General features: G+C 46.9%; 1 protein-coding gene across 4 annotated transcripts in view; it reads right to left on the bottom strand.

Moving 5' to 3' along the window:
• The window catches only part of LOC106593986 (serine/threonine-protein kinase SMG1), a 134,803-nt gene extending 115,489 nt beyond the window's left edge, over positions 1 to 19,314 (bottom strand). For 2 of the 4 annotated variants that reach the window (XM_082972942.1, XM_082972944.1), the window contains exons 1-5: positions 19,055 to 19,314; positions 17,346 to 17,533; positions 10,566 to 10,721; positions 9,296 to 9,432; positions 5,880 to 5,938 (exon numbers count right to left, since the gene is read on the bottom strand). In XM_082972942.1, coding sequence (XP_082829068.1) covers positions 5,880 to 5,938; positions 9,296 to 9,432; positions 10,566 to 10,721; positions 17,346 to 17,533; positions 19,055 to 19,131 — 617 coding nt within the window. In that variant the 5' untranslated portion in view covers positions 19,132 to 19,314. The remainder of the gene's footprint in view (positions 1 to 5,879; positions 5,939 to 9,295; positions 9,433 to 10,565; positions 10,722 to 17,345; positions 17,534 to 19,054) is intronic. The other 2 variants (XM_082972943.1, XM_082972945.1) reach the window with 2 other exon arrangements.
• Between the last annotated feature and the right edge of the window lie 1,450 nt (positions 19,315 to 20,764).

Genomic DNA, 20,764 nt, shown 5'->3' with positions numbered 1-20,764 from the left:
AGACGGGGGAGAGACGGGGGAGTCAGTACAAACCAACACAACCTGACAAAGATCCTAAAACATCTAAAAAGGTCTACATTGTCTGGATGGCTGGTTTCCATTTAACACCCATCTAAACATGGTCTCTAGAAATGAAGACTGGTTTCCATTTAACACCCATCTAAACATGGTCTCTAGAAATGAAGACTGGTTTCCATTTAACACCCATCTAAACATGGTCTCTAGAAATGAAGACTGGTTTCCATTTAACACCCATCTAAACATGGTCTCTAGAAATGAAGACTGGTTTCCATTTAACACCCATCTAAACATGGTCTCTAGAAATGAAGACTGGTTTCCATTTAACACCCATCTAAACATGGTCTCTAGAAATGAAGACTGGTTTCCATTTAACACCCATCTAAACATGGTCTCTAGAAATGAAGACTGGTTTCCATTTAACACCCATCTAAACATGGTCTCTAGAAATGAAGACTGGTTTCCACTTAGCACCTTCCCTCTCAGAGACACCAAGCCCCTCCTCCTTCCATTTACTGTGCACCTTCCCTCTCAGAGACACCAAGCCCAAGTTATATAATACCACTAGCAGCATCTGAACCAGACTGTTATACTGGCTGTCTGGTCTGTGTTATATAATACCACTAGCAGCATCTGAACCAGACTGTTATACTGGCTGTCTGGTCTGTGTTATATAATACCACTAGCAGCATCTGAACCAGACTGTTATACTGACTGTCTGGTCTGTGTTATATAATACCACTAGCAGCATCTGAACCAGACTGTTATACTGGCTGTCTGGTCTGTGTTATATAATACCACTAGCAGCATCTGAACCAGACTGTTATACTGGCTGTCTGGTCTGTGTTATATAATACCACTAGCAGCATCTGAACCAGACTGTTATACTGACTGTCTGGTCTGTGTTATATAATACCACTAGCAGCATCTGAACCAGACTGTTATACTGGCTGTCTGGTCTGTGTTATATAATACCACTAGCAGCATCTGAACCAGACTGTTATACTGGCTGTCTGGTCTGTGTTATATAATACCACTAGCAGCATCTGAACCAGACTGTTACACTGACTGTCTGGTCTGTGTTATATAATACCACTAGCAGCATCTGAACCAGACTGTTATACTGGCTGTCTGGTCTGTGTTATATAATACCACTAGCAGCATCTGAACCAGACTGTTATACTGGCTGTCTGGTCTGTGTTATATAATACCACTAGCAGCATCTGAACCAGACTGTTATACTGGCTGTCTGGTCTGTGTTATATAATACCACTAGCAGCATCTGAACCAGACTGTTATACTGGCTGTCTGGTCTGTGTTATATAATACCACTAGCAGCATCTGAACCAGACTGTTATACTGGCTGTCTGGTCTGTGTTATATAATACCACTAGCAGCATCTGAACCAGACTGTTATACTGGCTGTCTGGTCTGTGTTATATAATACCACTAGCAGCATCTGAACCAGACTGTTATACTGACTGTCTGGTCTGTGTTATATAATACCACTAGCAGCATCTGAACCAGACTGTTATAGTGGCTGTCTGGTCTGTGTTATATAATACCACTAGCAGCATCTGAACCAGACTGTTATACTGGCTGTCTGGTCTGTGTTATATAATACCACTAGCAGCATCTGAACCAGACTGTTATACTGGCTGTCTGGTCTGTGTTATATAATACCACTAGCAGCATCTGAACCAGACTGTTATACTGGCTGTCTGGTCTGTGTTATATAATACCACTAGCAGCATCTGAACCAGACTGTTATACTGGCTGTCTGGTCTGTGTTATATAATACCACTAGCAGCATCTGAACCAGACTGTTATACTGGCTGTCTGGTCTGTGTTATATAATACCACTAGCAGCATCTGAACCAGACTGTTATACTGGCTGTCTGGTCTGTGTTATATAATACCACTAGCAGCATCTGAACCAGACTGTTATACTGGCTGTCTGGTCTGTGTTATATAATACCACTAGCAGCATCTGAACCAGACTGTTATACTGGCTGTCTGGTCTGTGTTATATAATACCACTAGCAGCATCTGAACCAGACTGTTATACTGGCCGTCTGGTCTGTGTTATATAATACCACTAGCAGCATCTGAACCAGACTGTTATACTGGCTGTCTGGTCTGTGTTATATAATACCACTAGCAGCATCTGAACCAGACTGTTATACTGGCTGTCTGGTCTGTGTTATATAATACCACTAGCAGCATCTGAACCAGACTGTTATACTGGCTGTCTGGTCTGTGTTATATAATACCACTAGCAGCATCTGAACCAGACTGTTATACTGGCTGTCTGGTCTGTGTTATATAATACCACTAGCAGCATCTGAACCAGACTGTTATACTGGCTGTCTGGTCTGTGTTATATAATACCACTAGCAGCATCTGAACCAGACTGTTATACTGGCTGTCTGGTCTGTGTTATATAATACCACTAGCAGCATCTGAACCAGACTGTTATACTGGCTGTCTGGTCTGTGTTATATAATACCACTAGCAGCATCTGAACCAGACTGTTATACTGGCTGTCTGGTCTGTGTTATATAATACCACTAGCAGCATCTGAACCAGACTGTTATACTGGCTGTCTGGTCTGTGTTATATAATACCACTAGCAGCATCTGAACCAGACTGTTATACTGGCTGTCTGGTCTGTGTTATATAATACCACTAGCAGCATCTGAACCAGACTGTTATACTGGCTGTCTGGTCTGTGTTATATAATACCACTAGCAGCATCTGAACCAGACTGTTATACTGGCTGTCTGGTCTGTGTTATATAATACCACTAGCAGCATCTGAACCAGACTGTTATACTGACTGTCTGGTCTGTGTTATATAATACCACTAGCAGCATCTGAACCAGACTGTTATACTGACTGTCTGGTCTGTGTTATATAATACCACTAGCAGCATCTGAACCAGACTGTTATACTGGCTGTCTGGTCTGTGTTATATAATACCACTAGCAGCATCTGAACCAGACTGTTATACTGACTGTCTGGTCTGTGTTATATAATACCACTAGCAGCATCTGAACCAGACTGTTATACTGCTGTGTTATATAATACCACTAGCAGCATCTGAACCAGACTGTTATACTGGCTGTCTGGTCTGTGTTATATAATACCACTAGCAGCATCTGAACCAGACTGTTATACTGGCTGTCTGGTCTGTGTTATATAATACCACTAGCAGCATCTGAACCAGACTGTTATACTGGCTGTCTGGTCTGTGTTATATAATACCACTAGCAGCATCTGAACCAGACTGTTATACTGGCTGTCTGGTCTGTGTTATATAATACCACTAGCAGCATCTGAACCAGACTGTTATACTGGCTGTCTGGTCTGTGTTATATAATACCACTAGCAGCATCTGAACCAGACTGTTATACTGGCTGTCTGGTCTGTGTTATATAATACCACTAGCAGCATCTGAACCAGACTGTTATACTGGCTGTCTGGTCTGTGTTATATAATACCACTAGCAGCATCTGAACCAGACTGTTATACTGGCCGTCTGGTCTGTGTTATATAATACCACTAGCAGCATCTGAACCAGACTGTTATACTGGCCGTCTGGTCTGTGTTATATAATACCACTAGCAGCATCTGAACCAGACTGTTATACTGGCCGTCTGGTCTGTGTTATATAATACCACTAGCAGCATCTGAACCAGACTGTTATACTGGCTGTCTGGTCTGTGTTATATAATACCACTAGCAGCATCTGAACCAGACTGTTATACTGGCTGTCTGGTCTGTGTTATATAATACCACTAGCAGCATCTGAACCAGACTGTTATACTGGCTGTCTGGTCTGTGTTATATAATACCACTAGCAGCATCTGAACCAGACTGTTATACTGGCTGTCTGGTCTGTGTTATATAATACCACTAGCAGCATCTGAACCAGACTGTTATACTGGCCGTCTGGTCTGTGTTATATAATACCACTAGCAGCATCTGAACCAGACTGTTATACTGGCTGTCTGGTCTGTGTTTCATAAATGTGCAATGAGCATAAAACACAATTACATAAGGAATTGGCAACTCATTGTAATTGTGAGAGATAAACATGTTATCCAGGTAGGCCACATGATTTCAACATGAAAAGGAAGTGAACAGGCTGTTGTTTAAACAGTTGGAGACAGACTGTTGTAGCTTGTTAACAAGCTAATAGAGCCAGGTTGGCTAGACATATTAAGATATGCTGGCTACCCACTAGCATGTGGGCTTATGCTGCAGAGATGGTTGATGAGATCTGTGCTAATTGTCTATAATGTCTGTTACCAGAAGTTGGTCATTATTAGTGAATGTGCATTATGCATACTTCTGCTAAGAATTATTTACTAAAAAGGGCATTTTTCATTGACATCACTGATCTGGCTTTCAAGTCTTATTACAGAAACGCAGGTTAAACTATTTTTTATAAAATCATGAAACTATGAGTGTGTGTTGCGGAAGACTTGTATTTAACCTAGGTATTTAACACAAGCCCTGAAGTGATTAGATTATTCCTGACTGTTTGAAATGCTGTGTATGGATCTTTAAATCACACAACGACACTTAGATGTTTTTATTTAACAAGGCAAGTCAGATAACAGATTCTTAATTACAATGACGACCTACCCCGGTTAAACCCTAACCCGACGACGCTGGGACAACTGTGCGCCGCCGTACGAGACTCCCAATCACAGCCAGTTGTGACACAGCCTGGAATCGAACCAGGGTCTGTAGTGACTCCTCTAGTACTGAGATGCAGGGCCTTAGACCGCTGTGATACAGCCTGGAATGGAACCAGGGTCTGTAGTGACACCTCTAGTACTGAGATGCAGGGTCTTAGACCGCTGTGATACAGCCTGGAATGGAACCAGGGTCTGTAGTGACACCTCTAGTACTGAGATGCAGGGCCTTAGACCGCTGTGATACAGCCTGGAATGGAACCAGGGTCTGTAGTGACACCTCTAGTACAGAGATGCAGGGTCTTAGACCACTGCGCCACTCTGGAGCCCCAATAATAAAGTTAGAGACATGGTGAATGGGCCATACATGTATATGATCATTAGGCCATATCACCCAGCCCTATTCAGTCTCTCTGGATGAGCTGGGATCAGTTTGGCCTGTTAGATGATAAATTAGATGCAGCTCTTGAAATACATAAACCCCCCTTTCCAGTTTTTAATATGATAACTGATGATCAAATGGGCCCCATGCCAGTGGGTAATTCAACCATGTTGACTACACCTGTAGATAGCTGGCCATTACACTAACTTACCAATCCAAAACATGTTTTTGCTGACATGGGCTAATTGATCTACAGCACAACCACATTTCTAAATCGCACCTTGTGTATCTATTATTCTCTCTCTCAACAGTAAGTTGAGAACCTGACTGAGTTCCTAAAAAACAACAATTGTTGCCCATCCCTGCTGTAGACTATGGAGAGACCTTAAGGCCAGAGACCTTAAGGCCAGAGACCTTAAGGCCAGAGACCTTAAGGCCAGAGACCTTAAGGCCAGAGACCTTAAGGCCAGAGACCTTAAGGCCAGAGACATTAAGGCCAGAGACATTAAGGCCAGAGACATTAAGGCCAGAGACATTAAGGCCAGAGACATTAAGGCCAGAGACATTAAGGCCAGAGACATTAAGGCCAGAGACATTAAGACCAGAGACCTTAAGACCAGAGACCTTAAGACCAGAGACCTTAAGACCAGAGACCTTAAGACCAGAGACCTTAAGACCAGAGACATGACCTGGTCAGAAGTACTGTACTATAGAGGGAACAGGGTGCCATTTCAGATGGAGACTCTTTGGCTCTGATTGGGAACTTCCTCTTACCTTTCATTCAAAATATCATTCAGGGTACTGAGGATGGTATCCAACTGTTTCACCAGGGCCTGGTGAAGAGAGGGAGGGCGAGAGAGAGAAGGGCGAGAGAGAGAAGGGCGAGAGAGAGAAGGGGGAGGGCGAGAGAGAGAGAGAAGGGCGAGAGAGAGAAGGGGGAGGGCGAGAGAGAGAAGGGGGAGGGCGAGAGAGAGAAGGGGGAGGGCGAGAGAGAGAAGGGGGAGGGCGAGAGAGAGAAGGGGGAGGGCGAGAGAGAGAAGGGGGGAGGGCGAGAGAGAGAAGGGGGAGGGCGAGAGAGAGAAGGGGGAGGGCGAGAGAGAGAAGGGGGAGGGCGAGAGAGCGGAACACAATCAGTGTCAAACAGGGAGAGAACACAGTTCTACAGTGGAGCTGCACCACCACTACCCCTGGTAAACACACTGCTTAAAAAAATAAAGGGAACACTTAAACAACACATCCTAGATCTGAATGAAAGAAATAATCTTATTAAATACTTTTTTCTTTACATAGTTGAATGTGCTGACAACAAAATCACACAAAAATAATCAATGGAAATCCAATTTATCAACCCATGGAGGTCTGGATTTGGAGTCACACTCAAAATTAAAGTGGAAAACCACACTAGTCTGATCCAACTTTGATGTAATGTCCTTAAAACAAGTCAAAATTAGGCTCAGTAGTGTGTGTGGCCTCCACGTGCCTGTATGACCTCCCTACAACGCCTGGGCATGCTCCTGATGAGGTGGCGGATGGTCTCCTGAGGGATCTCCTCCCAGACCTGGACTAAAGCATCCGCCAACTCCTGGACAGTCTGTGGTGCAACGTGGCGTTGGTGGATGGAGCGAGACATGATGTCCCAGATGTGCTCAATTGGATTCAGGTCTGGGGAACGGGCGGGCCAGTCCATAGCATCAATGCCTTCCTCTTGCAGGAACTGCTGACACACTCCAGCCACATGAGGTCTAGCATTGTCTTGCATTAGGAGGAACCCAGGGCCAACCGCACCAGCATATGGTCTCACAAGGGGTCTGAGGATCTCATCTCGGTACCTAATGGCAGTCAGGCTACCTCTGGCGAGCACATGGAGGGCTGTGCGGCCCCCCAAAGAAATGCCACCCCACACCATGACTGACCCACCGCCAAACCGGTCATGCTGGAGGATGTTGCAGGCAGAACGTTCTCCACGGCGTCGCAAGACTCTGTCACATGTGCTCAGTGTGAACCTGCTTTCATCTGTGAAGAGCAGAGGGCGCCAGTGGCGAATTTGCCAATCTTGGTGTTCCCTGGCAAATGCCAAACGTCCTGCACGGTGTTGGGCTGTAAGCACAACCCCCACCTGTGGACGTCAGGCCCTCATACCACCCTCATGGAGTCTGTTTATGACCGTTTGAGCAGACACATGCACATTTGTGGCCTGCTGGAGGTCATTTTGCAGGGCTCTGGCAGTGCTCCTCCTGCTCCTCCTTGCACAAAGGCGGAGGTAGCGGTCCTGCTGCTGGGTTGTTGCCCTCCTACGGCCTCCTCCACGTCTCCTAATGTCCTGGCCTGTCTCCTGGTAGCGCCTCCATGCTCTGGACACTACGCTGACAGACACAGCAAACCTTCTTGCCACAGCTCGCATTGATGTGCCATCCTGGATGAGCTGCACTACCTGAGCCACTTGTGTGGGTTGTAGACTCCGTCTCATGCTACCACTTGAGTGAAAGCACCGCCAGCATTCAAAAGTGACCAAAACATCAGCCAGGAAGCATAGGAACTGAGAAGTGGTCTGTGGTCACCACCTGCAGAACCACTCCTTTATTGGGGGTGTCTTGCTAATTGCCTATAATTTCCACCTGTTGTCTATTCCATTTGCACAACAGCATGTGAAATGTATTGTCAATCAGTGTTGCTTCCTAAGTGGACAGTTTGATTTCACAGAAGTGTGATTGACTTGGAGTTACATTGTGTTGTTTAAGTGTTCCCTTTATTTTTTTGAGCAGTGTACAACCCCTCCAGTCTAAACACAGCCCTGGTAAACACAACCCCTCCAGTTTAAACATGATTTACATGATTTATTTCTGATTTAATTTATTTTATCACATTCCCAGTGGGTCAGAAGTTTACATACACTCAATTAGTATTTGGTAGCATTGCCTTTAAATTGTTTAACTTGGGTCAAACGTTTCGGGTAGCCTTCCACAAGCTTCCCACAATAAGTTGGGTGAATTTTGGCCCATTCCTCCTGACAGGTCTGGTGTAACTGAGTCAGGTTTGTAGGCCTCCTTGCTCGCACACGCTTTTTCAGTTCTGTCCACAAATGTTCTATAGGATTGAGGTCAGGGCTTTGTGATGACCACTCCAATACCTTGACTTTGTTGTCCTTAAGCCGTTTTGCCACAACTTTGGAAGTATGCTTGGTGTCATTGTCCATTTGGAAGACCCATTTGCGACCAAGCATTTAACTTCCTGACTGATGTCTTGAGATGTTGCTTCAATATATCCACAATTTTCCTGCCTCATGATGCCATTTATTTTGTGAAGTGCACCAGTCTCTCCTGCAGCAAAGCACCCCCTATTTTTGTTTCATCAGACCAGAGGACATTTCTCCAAAAAGTACGATCTTTGTCCCCATGTCCAGTTACAAACCGTAGTCTGTCTTTTTTATGGCGGTTTTGGAGCAGTGGCTTCTTTCTTGCTGAGTGGCCTTTCAGGCTATGTTGATATAGGACTCATATTGTGGGTATAGATACTTTTGTACCCATTTCGTCCAGCATCTTGACAAGGTCTTTTGCTGCTGTTCTGGGATTGATTTGCACTTTTCGCACCAAAGTAAGTTAATCTCTAGGAGACAGAACGCGTCTCCTTCCTGAGCGGTATGACGACTGCCTGGTCCCATGGTGTTTATACTTGCGTACTATTGTTTGTATAGATGAACGTGGTACCTTCAGGCATTTGGAAATTGCTCCCAAGGAAGAACCAGACTTGTGGAGGTCTACAATTATTTTTCTGAGGTCTTGACTGATTTCTTTTGAGTTTCCCATGATGTCAAGCAAAGATGCACTGAGTTTGAAGGTAGGCCTTGAAATACATCCACAGGTACACCTCCAATTGACTCAAATTATGTCAATTAGCCTATCAGAAGCTTCTAAAGCCATTTTCCAAGCTGTTTAAAAGGCACAGTCAACTTGGTGTATGTAAACTTCTGACCCACTGGAATTGTGATAGTGAATTATAAGTGAAATAATCTGTGTGTAAACAGTTGTTGGAAAAATTACTTGTGTCGTGCACAAAGTAGATGTCCTAACCGACTTGCCAAAACTATAGTTTGGTAAGACATTTGTGGAGTGGTTGAAAAACGAGTTTTAATGACTCAACCTAAGTGTATGTAAACTTCCGAATTTAACTGTAGATATGATTGATGACCTCACCACTTTGTTGTCAGAGTGAGTGATGAACTCCCGGAGCTGTCTGACAGTGGCCAGCCGGCGGTCCCTGTCCTCCTCACGGGACACACGGCGCAGGAGGTTGGACAGGCGAGACTCATCAGAGTGAGACATCCCTCTGTCTGTAAGGGGGGGGGGACAGAGAGAGGGATGGAAAGAACAAGAAAGAGGGAGGATGTAAAGAGAGATGGAGAAAGAGATTGAAAGAGGAGAATGGAGAGATGAAATGGAGATCAGAAATAGAATTCAGCAATTGTGCCATTATATCTAGGAGAACCAAGTAGTGGTTTCCAAACCCATCCTCAGAACCCCCAGACGTTCCAGGGATTTGATCTATTCCCCAGCTAGCACCGGATTCAACTGGTCAACTAATCATCAAGACCTTGACTAGGTGAATCAGGTGTTTTAAGACTGGGGAGAGGGGTGGACGACAGCCCCCGGGGGGGAGAGGGTTGGACGACAGCCCCCGGGGGGAGAGGGTTGGACGACAGCCCCCGGGGGGAGAGGGTTGGACGACAGCCCCCGGGGGGAGAGGGTTGGACGACAGCCCCCGGGGGGAGAGGGTTGGACGACAGCCCCCGGGGGGGAGAGGGTTGGACGACAGCCCCCGGGGGGGAGAGGGTTGGACGACAGCCCCCGGGGGGGAGAGGGTTGGACGACAGCCCCCGGGGGGGAGAGGGTTGGACGACAGCCCCCGGGGGGGAGAGGGTTGGACGACAGCCCCCGGGGGGGAGAGGGTTGGACGACAGCCCCCGGGGGGGAGAGGGTTGGACGACAGCCCCCGGGGGGGAGAGGGTTGGACGACAGCCCCCGGGGGGGAGAGGGTTGGACGACAGCCCCCGGGGGGGAGAGGGTTGGACGACAGCCCCCGGGGGGGAGAGGGTTGGACGACAGCCCCCGGGGGGGAGAGGGTTGGACGACAGCCCCCGGGGGGGAGAGGGTTGGACGACAGCCCCCGGGGGGAGAGGGTTGGACGACAGCCCCCGGGGGGAGAGGGTTGGACGACAGCCCCCGGGGGGAGAGGGTTGGACGACAGCCCCCGGGGGGAGAGGGTTGGACGACAGCCCCCGGGGGGAGAGGGTTGGACGACAGCCCCCGGGGGGAGAGGGTTGGACGACAGCCCCCGGGGGGAGAGGGTTGGACGACAGCCCCCGGGGGGAGAGGGTTGGACGACAGCCCCCGGGGGGAGAGGGTTGGACGACAGCCCCCGGGGGAGAGGGTGGACGACAGCCCCTGGTGTAGACTGTATACTCACCGTGGGATTTCCTCATGTCCTTAGAAGCTAAAGCACGGTTTCCATGCTGCTGAAAAGTGGTCAAATCGGCGGTCGCATCGTTGATCCTCAACTCTTGCCCCAACGACTTCCAACCAAAAGTATCATCACTGAACCCTCCTGCAGCTTCATATCCTCCTGGAGACAGAGAGGGGGAAACACATGAGAGAGGAGGAGGGCGTTAGTCTTCCACCAGAAAGCATACGGTGTTAGCTCCACCAGAGCCAGTGTTCTGGGTATACAGTGAACGAAGGACAGAGAAACCAGCACCATCATTACTGCTGTATGAGAGAGGAGGAGGAGGGCGTTAGTCTTCCACCAGAAAGCATACGGTGTTGGCTCCACCAGAGCCAGTGTTCTGGGTATACAGTGAACGAAGGACAGAGAAACCAGCACCATCATTACTGCTGTATGAGAGAGGAGGAGGAGGAGGGCGTTAGTCTTCCACCAGAAAGCATACGGTGTTAGCTCCACCAGAGCCAGTGTTCTGGGTATACAGTGAACGAAGGACAGAGAAACCAGCACCATCATTACTGCTGTATGAGAGAGGAGGAGGAGGGCGTTAGTCTTCCACCAGAAAGCATACGGTGTTAGCTCCACCAGAGCCAGTGTTCTGGGTATACAGTGAACGAAGGACAGAGAAACCAGCACCATCATTACTGCTGTATGAGAGAGGAGGAGGAGGGCGTTAGTCTTCCACCAGAAAGCATACGGTGTTGGCTCCACCAGAGCCAGTGTTCTGGGTATACAGTGAACGAAGGACAGAGAAACCAGCACCATCATTACTGCTGTATGAGCCCATGGATGAAACATGGAACAGGTGGTCATTCCACTCAGCAGTCTCAGAAGGACACTTCCTGTCACTATGATAAAACGCTGGCTGCACCAGAGATGCCGCTCTTTCGCACTACTTTTGACCAGGGCCCGTATCCACCAAGCGTCTCAGAGTGCCGATCTAGGATCAGTTTAACCTTTTTGATCATAATGAACAGGAGGACCTGATCCTAGATCATAATGAACAGGAGGACCTGATCCTAGATCATAATGAACAGGAGGACCTGATCCTAGATCATAATGAACAGGAGGACCTGATCCTAGATCATAATGAACAGGAGGACCTGATCCTAGATCATAATGAACAGGAGGACCTGATCCTAGATCATAATGAACAGGAGGACCTGATCCTAGATCATAATGAACAGGAGGACCTGATCCTAGATCATAATGAACAGGAGGACCTGATCCTAGATCATAATGAACAGGAGGACCTGATCCTAGATCATAATGAACAGGAGGACCTGATCCTAGATCATAATGAACAGGAGGACCTGATCCTAGATCATAATGAACAGGAGGACCTGATCCTAGATCATAATGAACAGGAGGACCTGATCCTAGATCATAATGAACAGGAGGACCTGATCCTAGATCATAATGAACAGGAGGACCTGATCCTAGATCATAATGAACAGGAGGACCTGATCCTAGATCATAATGAACAGGTCCTAAATCAGAACCCCTACTCTGATATGTAAAAGAAATTGTCAGACTCCAGCCACCCAAGTCATAGACTGTTCTCTCTGCTACAGCACAGCAAGCGGTACCGATGCACCAAGTCTAGAACCAACAGGACCCTGAACAGCTTCTATTCACAAATCATAAGACTGCTAAGTAGTTAGTTAAATAGTTAACCAAGTCATCAGACTGATCAATAGTTAAATAATAGAACACAGACCATCTGTATTGACTCTTTTTACACTAACTCTATTGACTCATCACATACGCTGCTGTTACTGTTTATCCTGTTGCCTAGTCACTTTATCCCTGCCTATATGTACATATCTACCTCAATTACCTCGTACCCCTACACATCAACTCAGTACTGGTAAACCCTGTATATAACCAAGTTATCATTGACTGGGTACTGGTAACCCCAGTATATAACCAAGTAATCATTGACTGGGTACTGGTAACCCGTGTATATAACCAAGTTATCATTGACTGGGTACTGGTACCCTGTGTATATAACCAAGTAATCATTGACTGGGTACTGGTAACCCCAGTATATAACCAAGTAATCATTGACTAGGTACTGGTACCCCGTGTATATAACCAAGTTATCATTGACTAGGTACTGGTACCCCGTGTATATAACCAAGTTATCATTGACTGGGTACTGGTACCCCGTGTATATAGCCAAGTTATCATTGACTAGGTACTGGTACCCTGTGTATATAACCAAGTAATCATTGACTGGGTACTGGTACCCCGTGTATATGCCAAGTAATCATTGACTGGGTACTGGTAACCCCAGTATATAACCAAGTAATCATTGACTGGGTACTGGTAACCCCAGTATATAACCAAGTAATCATTGACTGGGTACTGGTAACCCAGTATATAACCAAGTTATCATTGACTAGGTACTGGTACCCTGTGTATATAACCAAGTAATCATTGACTAGGTACTGGTACCCTGTGTATATAACCAAGTAATCATTGACTGGGTACTGGTACCCCGTGTATATAGCCAAGTTATCATTGACTAGGTACTGGTACCCCGTGTATATAACCAAGTTATCATTGACTAGGTACTGGTACCCCGTGTATATAGCCAAGTTATCATTGACTGGGTACTTTTTAAAATGTATTTTTTTTATTATTTATTGAATATTCGAAACATACAATGTACTTGCAGTGAAGCCGCTCAGTAACTACATCATACCAGTCATCCAACAGATTCCCATTCAGAGCAACACACAGAAGCATCCAGAGTCAATGCCCTTCTCCTTCTCACTGCACCTGTTCATAGCCCATCTGTATACAGCCCATCTACCTCATCCCCATACTGTATTTATTTAGCTCCTTTTGCACCCCAGTATCTCTACTTGCACATCCATCTTTTCCACATCTACCACTCCAGTGTTTAATTGCCATATTGTAATTACTTCACCACCATGGCCTATTTATTGCCTTAACTCCCTTATCTTACATCATTTGCACTCACTGTATATAGACTTTTTGTTTTCTTTTTTCTACTGTATTATTGACTGTATGTTTTGTTTACTCCATGTGTAACTCTGTGTTGTTGTATGTGTCGAACTGCTTTGCTTTATCTTGGCCAGGTCGCAGTTGCAAATGAGAACTTGTTCTCAACTAGCCTACCTGGTTAAATAAAGGTGAAATAAAATTTAAAAAAATAATATCTGACTAAACTACACTTACCGTTAGCTTACACACAGGTGTTAGGAGCGCAGCAGATGGCTAATTAGCACAGGTGGTCAAGCTCGGTCTTCCATCAGTTTTCCGTAAACAAGCGTTGTAATATGGAGATATGGCCGTGAGGGAAAACTAACCCCAAGTAGTAGTAGTAGTATAGAGAGAATAGGGTGCCATTGGGCCCTGGTCTAAAGTAGTGCACTACATAGGGAATAGGGTGTCATTGGGTCCTGGTCTAAAGTAGTGCACTACATAGGGAATAGGGTGCCATTTGAGACCCGGACTTCTCTACCATCTGTGGGGGAACCGGTGCTTTCCTTCTTCCAGATGCCTGGGACAGATACGCACTACAGAGATGAGAGGTCGCTTTCTCTTTCACTTCAACAGAAACATTAAGCCAACGTGAGTCTGAGGACCCAGGAAGGAAAGAGGGAGAGAAGCTGGGTGTGTCCTAAAGACACCACTACCAGTTTATTAGTCATTTACACAGAACACACAGGGTGTCTACAGTCCAATGACATGACTACAGGTTCACCTCTGGACAATGTGACCATAACAATAGATACACTAATACAAACAGGGCCCTTGTCTAAAGCAGTGCACTATATATCAAATCAAACTTTATATCTCACATGTTCTGAATACAAAATAGGGCCCTTGTCTAAAGCAGTGCACTATATATCAAATCAAACTTTATTTCTCACATGTTCTGAATAAAACAAGTGTAGACCTTACAGTGAAATGATTACTTACAAGCCCTTAACCAGTTCAAGGGGTTAAGAAATTATTTACCAAATAAACGAAAGTAAAAAATAAAAACACAATAACATAACGAGGCTATATACAGGGGTACCGGTACTGAGTCAGTGCGCGGGGGTACAGTTTAGAAGTAATTTGTACATGTAGGTAGGGGTGAAGTGACTATGCATAGATATAGGGAATAGGGTGCCATTGGGCCCTGTTCTAAAGTAGTGCACTATATAGAGAATAGGGTGTAATTTCACACACAGCCGCTGTCAGGTGTGTCAGCATTTACTGCTAACCTGACCCCATAACAACCCAAGCCTGGTCTCATGTACTGCTAACCTGACCCATAACAACCCAAGCCTGGACTCATGTACTGCTAACCTGACCCCATAACAACCCAAGCCTGGTCTCATGTACTGCTAACCTGACCCCATAACAACCCAAGCCTGGTCTCATGTACTGCTAACCTGACCCCATAACAACCCAAGCCTGGTCTCATGTACTGCTAACCTGACCCCATAACAACCCAAGCCTGGACTCATGTACTGCTAACCTGACCCCATAACAACCCAAGCCTGGTCTCATGTACTGCTAACCTGACCCCATAACAACCCAAGCCTGGTCTCATGTACTGCTAACCTGACCCCATAACAACCCAAGCCTGGTCTCATGTACTGCTAACCTGACCCCATAACAACCCAAGCCTGGTCTCATGTACTGCTAACCTGACCCCATAACAACCCAAGCCTGGTCTCATGTACTGCTAACCTGACCCCATAACAACCCAAGCCTGGTCTCATGTACTGCTAACCTGACCCCATAACAACCCAAGCCTGGACTCATGTACTGCTAACCTGACCCCATAACAACCCAAGCCTGGTCTCATGTACTGCTAACCTGACCCCATAACAACCCAAGCCTGGTCTCATGTACTGCTAACCTGACCCCATAACAACCCAAGCCTGGACTCATGTACTGCTAACCTGACCCCATAACAACCCAAGCCTGGTCTCATGTACTGCTAACCTGACCCCATAACAACCCAAGCCTGGTCTCATGTACTGCTAACCTGACCCCATAACAACCCAAGCCTGGTCTCATGTACTGCTAACCTGACCCCATAACAACCCAAGCCTGGTCTCATGTACTGCTAACCTGACCCCATAACAACCCAAGCCTGGTCTCAGATCTGTTTGTGCCGTCTTGCCAACTAGCTCCTATGGTCTTTGTCACTTGTTGTCCCTTGGCAAGGCGGCACAAACAGATCCGGAACCAGGCTACTATAATACACAGCACCCCTGCCTAGGTCAGCAGGCCTGAACCAGGCTACTATAATACACAGCACCCCTGCCAAGGTCGGCAGGCCTGGACCGGGCTACTATAATACACAGCACCCCTGCCTAGGTCGGCAGGCCTGGACCAGGCTACTATAATACACAGCACCCCTGCCTAGGTCGGCAGGCCTGGACCAGGCTACTATAATACACAGCACCCCTGCCTAGGTTGGTAGGCCTAAACCAGGCTACTATAATACACAGCACCCCTGCCTAGGTCGGCAGGCCTGGACCAGGCTACTATAATACACAGCACCCCTGCCTAGGTCGGCAGGCCTGAACCAGGCTACTATAATACACAGCACCCCTGCCTAGGTCGGCAGGCCTGGACCAGGCTACTATAATACACAGCACCCCTGCCTAGGTCGGCAGGCCTGGACCAGGCTACTATAATACACAGCACCCCTGCCTAGGTCGGCAGGCCTGGACCAGGCTACTATAATACACAGCACCCCTGCCTAGGTCGGCAGGCCTGGACCAGGCTACTATAATACACAGCACCCCTGCGTAGGTCGGCAGGCCTGAACCAGGCTACTATAATACACAGCACCTCTGCCTAGGCCGGCAGGCCTGTTACGAATCCCCTTTTACTCTTTAGAGCAATGGGTAGCAGGTCTGCCTACAGTGAGACCTGCAAGGGGCGTAACAGTCGTAGCTCACTTAAATCACTACAGTACCAACAACATGTTGCAGACAGGCAGTAGCACCCAACCCCAGCCCACACACACCCCAACATGCTGCAGATAGGCAGTAGCACCCAACCCCAGCCCACACCCACCCACACACACACCCCAACATGCTGCAGACAGGCAGTAGCACCCAACCCCAGCCCACACCCACCCCAACATGCTGCAGACAGGCAGTAGCACCCAACCCCAGCCCACACCCACCCCAACATGTTGCAGACAGGCAGTAGCACCCAACCCCAGCCCACACCCACACACACCCCAACATGCTGCAGACATGCAGTAGCACCCAACCCCAGCCCACACACCCCAACATGCTGCAGACAGGCAGTAGCACCCAACCCCAGCCCACACCCACACACACCCCAACATGCTGCAGACAGGCAGTAGCACCCAACCCCAGCCCACACACCCCAACATGCTGCAGACAGGCAGTAGCACCCACCCCCAGCCCACACCCACCCCAACATGCTGCAGACAGGCAGTAGCACCCAACCCCAGCCCGCACCCACCCCAACATGCTGCAGACAGGCAGTAGCACCCAACCCCAGCCCACACACACCCCAACATGCTGCAGACAGGCAGTAGCATCCAACCCCAGCCCACACACACCCCAACATGCTGCAGACAGGCAGTAGCACCCAACCCCAGCCCACACACACACACACCCCAACATGTTGCAGACAGGCAATAGCACCCAACCCCAGCCCACACACACCCCAACATGCTGCAGAAAGCCAGCCCACATGCGGCACCCAGAAGACAGTAACACCCACCACCTTCGTCCAGTGTGTCTGCGGTGTCTGTGAAGGCATCATTATGTAGGAGAGGTGGGGAGACAGGCCGGTCCGAGGTCGCTACTCCCACTGCTGTTGGGTCGTATACAGCTGCTGCAGCTGGACCCAGGTCTCTGGTGGCGATGCACTTCACACCGTCCTGGCTAGCTGCTGACACGCTGTCGCCTCTGAAGCAGGCGGACAGAGGAACAGACACACAGGGGGGGCAGGACACAAACACACAGTCAGGGCAACTTGAACGATGCTAAATGACTGTGGTTCAAAATTCTTATTTACAATGACGGCCTACCGGGGAACAGTGGGTTAACTGCCTTGTTCAGGGGCAGGAGGACAGATTTTTACCTTGTCAGCTCGGGATTCGATCCAGCAACCTTGCCACCCCATCATAACTTATATGGACACACTCCCTACAGTTTGACAATCTCACCCCAATCTGGTTTACAAGTCTAGGATTTAACAACTGGATACGTGGATGGAGAAATTATTCTAACTAATTTACAGCTCTGTAGAATAGTTTCTATAAGACTATGAGCATTTGTCTGAACAGAAACGTCAAATGGAGGTCTCAACTGAAGGAACGTTTTAACACCACCTCCCTCTCTTTGATCAAGAACTGATTAACTTGCATAATGTACTTTATTGATGTCCCTGTGCAATTCAAATCACGGAATTCAAACCGCTGACAGCATTGCTAAATCGCTTTCGTTTGCTGGTCAAGGGTGGTACCGCGCAAAATAGTAAAGTTAGCAGGTTAGCAATCAGTTAGCAAGCGTTAAAACCCAATAGCTAGTTAGTTAGTTCTCTTCTGGCTAGTTACTTTTGAGCGATTACTAGGTAGCCAATATCAACTGTCAAGCGGACGTTATCTAGTTAATCATTGTTGACCAGATAACGTTACACAAGACAGCAGGAAAGACAAACGTTGCCCACTGATGGCCAATCGTTCGGTAGCCAGCTAGAAAGACAATGTTGCCACACTATACGTTAGCACAGCATTTGATGTCAAATCAGTTTACTGTTCCGGGTACCACGTTATCAAAGCACAACCAACCAACCAACCAACGACTGGTACTGTAGCTATCTATTTAACAAGCTCTGGGGACAAAGGGGAAGAAAGCTAGAACCTTGCTAACGAACACTAGCCATAGTTAGCTGCTAGTTAGTTAGCTAGTTGGCTAACGTCATATGCTGCCACGATGTGGGCTTTGAGTTAACTAACGTCAGCTAGCCAACTAACGTTAACTAGCTGGCTACCAAGTGAAGGTAACATGTCATCTCAGTGACAATGAATACTGGCTAATAATAGTAATAACTAGCAATAGCTAGCTAACACCACTTCCACTGTTACCGAAATAGCTTCCAAGCATTGGCTTCTCTTACCAGGTTAGCTAACTAGCCATGTATACCTAAACACGAGGAAAGCATAGCAATGCGGCAGGTTGTTTTGAGTCAGAAATGCGCAAAGTGTTGGTTAGCCTCGATAGTGTAGTTAGCTAATTTGGATAACGTTATCAAGCTTGAGCGTTAGCTGACTTGTTTGCTGGCTAGCTACTGTTATCAAGACATTTCCCTAACTGTGTGGGAGCCAAAGTGTCTTACTAGCTAGCTAGCTAAATAAAGAAGCTGAGGTTAGGCCCAGCGAATCCCCGTTCTATTTTAGACTGTCTCCCCCGTGGCGCGATACCAACCTGGGCTGCCAATCATTCCAGTTTCGCTGCAGTTTGTGGGCGCTGCTAAGCCGAAACCCAAGGGCTTTACGGCTCATTACCTTTGCGAGAACAGCATGACCTGCTCTCAACGGGATTAAATTCCGTGAACAAGCGTATTTGCTCGCTATCTGTTTATTCTATGTCCATTAATGGACCCGCTACAGCTATCGGTGTGCGTTATGTTTTGTGTCGGGTCGGCCTCCTTCCTTTTTTTTTCTCCTTTATTTTTTGTCTTCCACTACTTCTTCGATTCTTGATGAAAGAGCCACTGTCTCCTTCTCTTTATAACAGCGCCATCTGCCGGACTTTAGAACGACCAAGTAAGAGCTGTGACTGCAACAGGTTTGGTCAAATAACCCAGAGATTTACCTAGCTAACTTCACTGACCCTCAAAAAAACATACAAAAAATATAAACCGATGTTCATGTTCTCTTCTTCTTCTCAATCTCCTCTGCAGCTAGTTGTTTTTTTGCACATCGCTTGGAATATGCGTTGCTAAGCGACAGCATCAGGAGTGGGAGTGAGGAGAGAGCATGCATGCAGCAACAGAGGATGCAAGGTAAAGATGAGCAGAATTCAAAGCATTATGGTGTGTGTAGTAGTGCAAACTTTTAAGTTTTTTTTCTCTCCATAAAATGTTCATATAGCACACACACACACACACACACACACACACACACACACACACACACACACACACCACACACACACACACACACACACACACACACACACACACACACAGCTATGCCTTACTGTACCAACAATTGATTCCCATTCACACACACATACACATGTGTACACATTTGTACACATGAAATATGAAACTGTAAATAAGCTGTAACAGCTGACAAATGAACAACAGGGTAGGACAAAACCCCCCCGCTCTACTGTAAAGAAGCTGTAACAGCTGACAAATGAACAACAGGGTGGGACAAACCCCCTCCCTCTACTGTAAAGAAGCTGTAACAGCTGACAAATGAACCACAGGGTGGGACAAAACCCCCTCGCTCTACTGTAGAGAAGCTTCATTCTTGTCTCTTCTGTAGATGTTATAACCATGTATTGCTACCACTGTGTCTTCAAAGGAATGACGTAAGTGAGTTCCAGATGTGAATTTATGAATGTTATCTGTTACTAGCAAGTTATCAAATTTCATGAACCTTGTTTCTTAGGCTACGTATGTTAATGTGGCCTATTTTTAGCACTTTACTGGGATGTTTCATTGTTTTTATTGCTTTGCTTTACTTATCAGAAGACATGACAGCAATATTTACGGTGAACAAAAATATAAACGCAACATGCAACAATTTCAACAATTTTCATTTCATCTAAGGTAATCAGTCAATTGAAATAATTGATTTCACTTGACTGAGAAAACAGATATTCATCTGTTGGTCACAGATACCTTAAAAAAAAGGTAGTGGCGGGGATCAGAAAACCAGTCAGTATGTGGTGTGACCATCATTTGCCTCATGCAGGGCGACACATCTCCTTCACATAGAGTTGATCAGGCTGTTGATTGTGGCCTGTGGAATGTTGTCCCACTCCTCTTCAATGCCTGTGCAAAGTTTCTGGATATTGGCGGGAACTGGAACACGTTGTCATACACGTCGATCCAGAGCATCCCAAACATGCTCAATGGGTAACATGTCTGGTGAGTAGGCAGGCCATGGAAGAACTGGGACA

This window comes from Salmo salar, chromosome 03 (assembly GCF_965601325.2).
Source record: "Salmo salar chromosome 03, fSalSal1, whole genome shotgun sequence".
Classification (NCBI taxonomy): Eukaryota; Metazoa; Chordata; class Actinopteri; order Salmoniformes; family Salmonidae; genus Salmo; species Salmo salar.
This window is presented reverse-complemented; position numbering and strand designations above follow the sequence as displayed.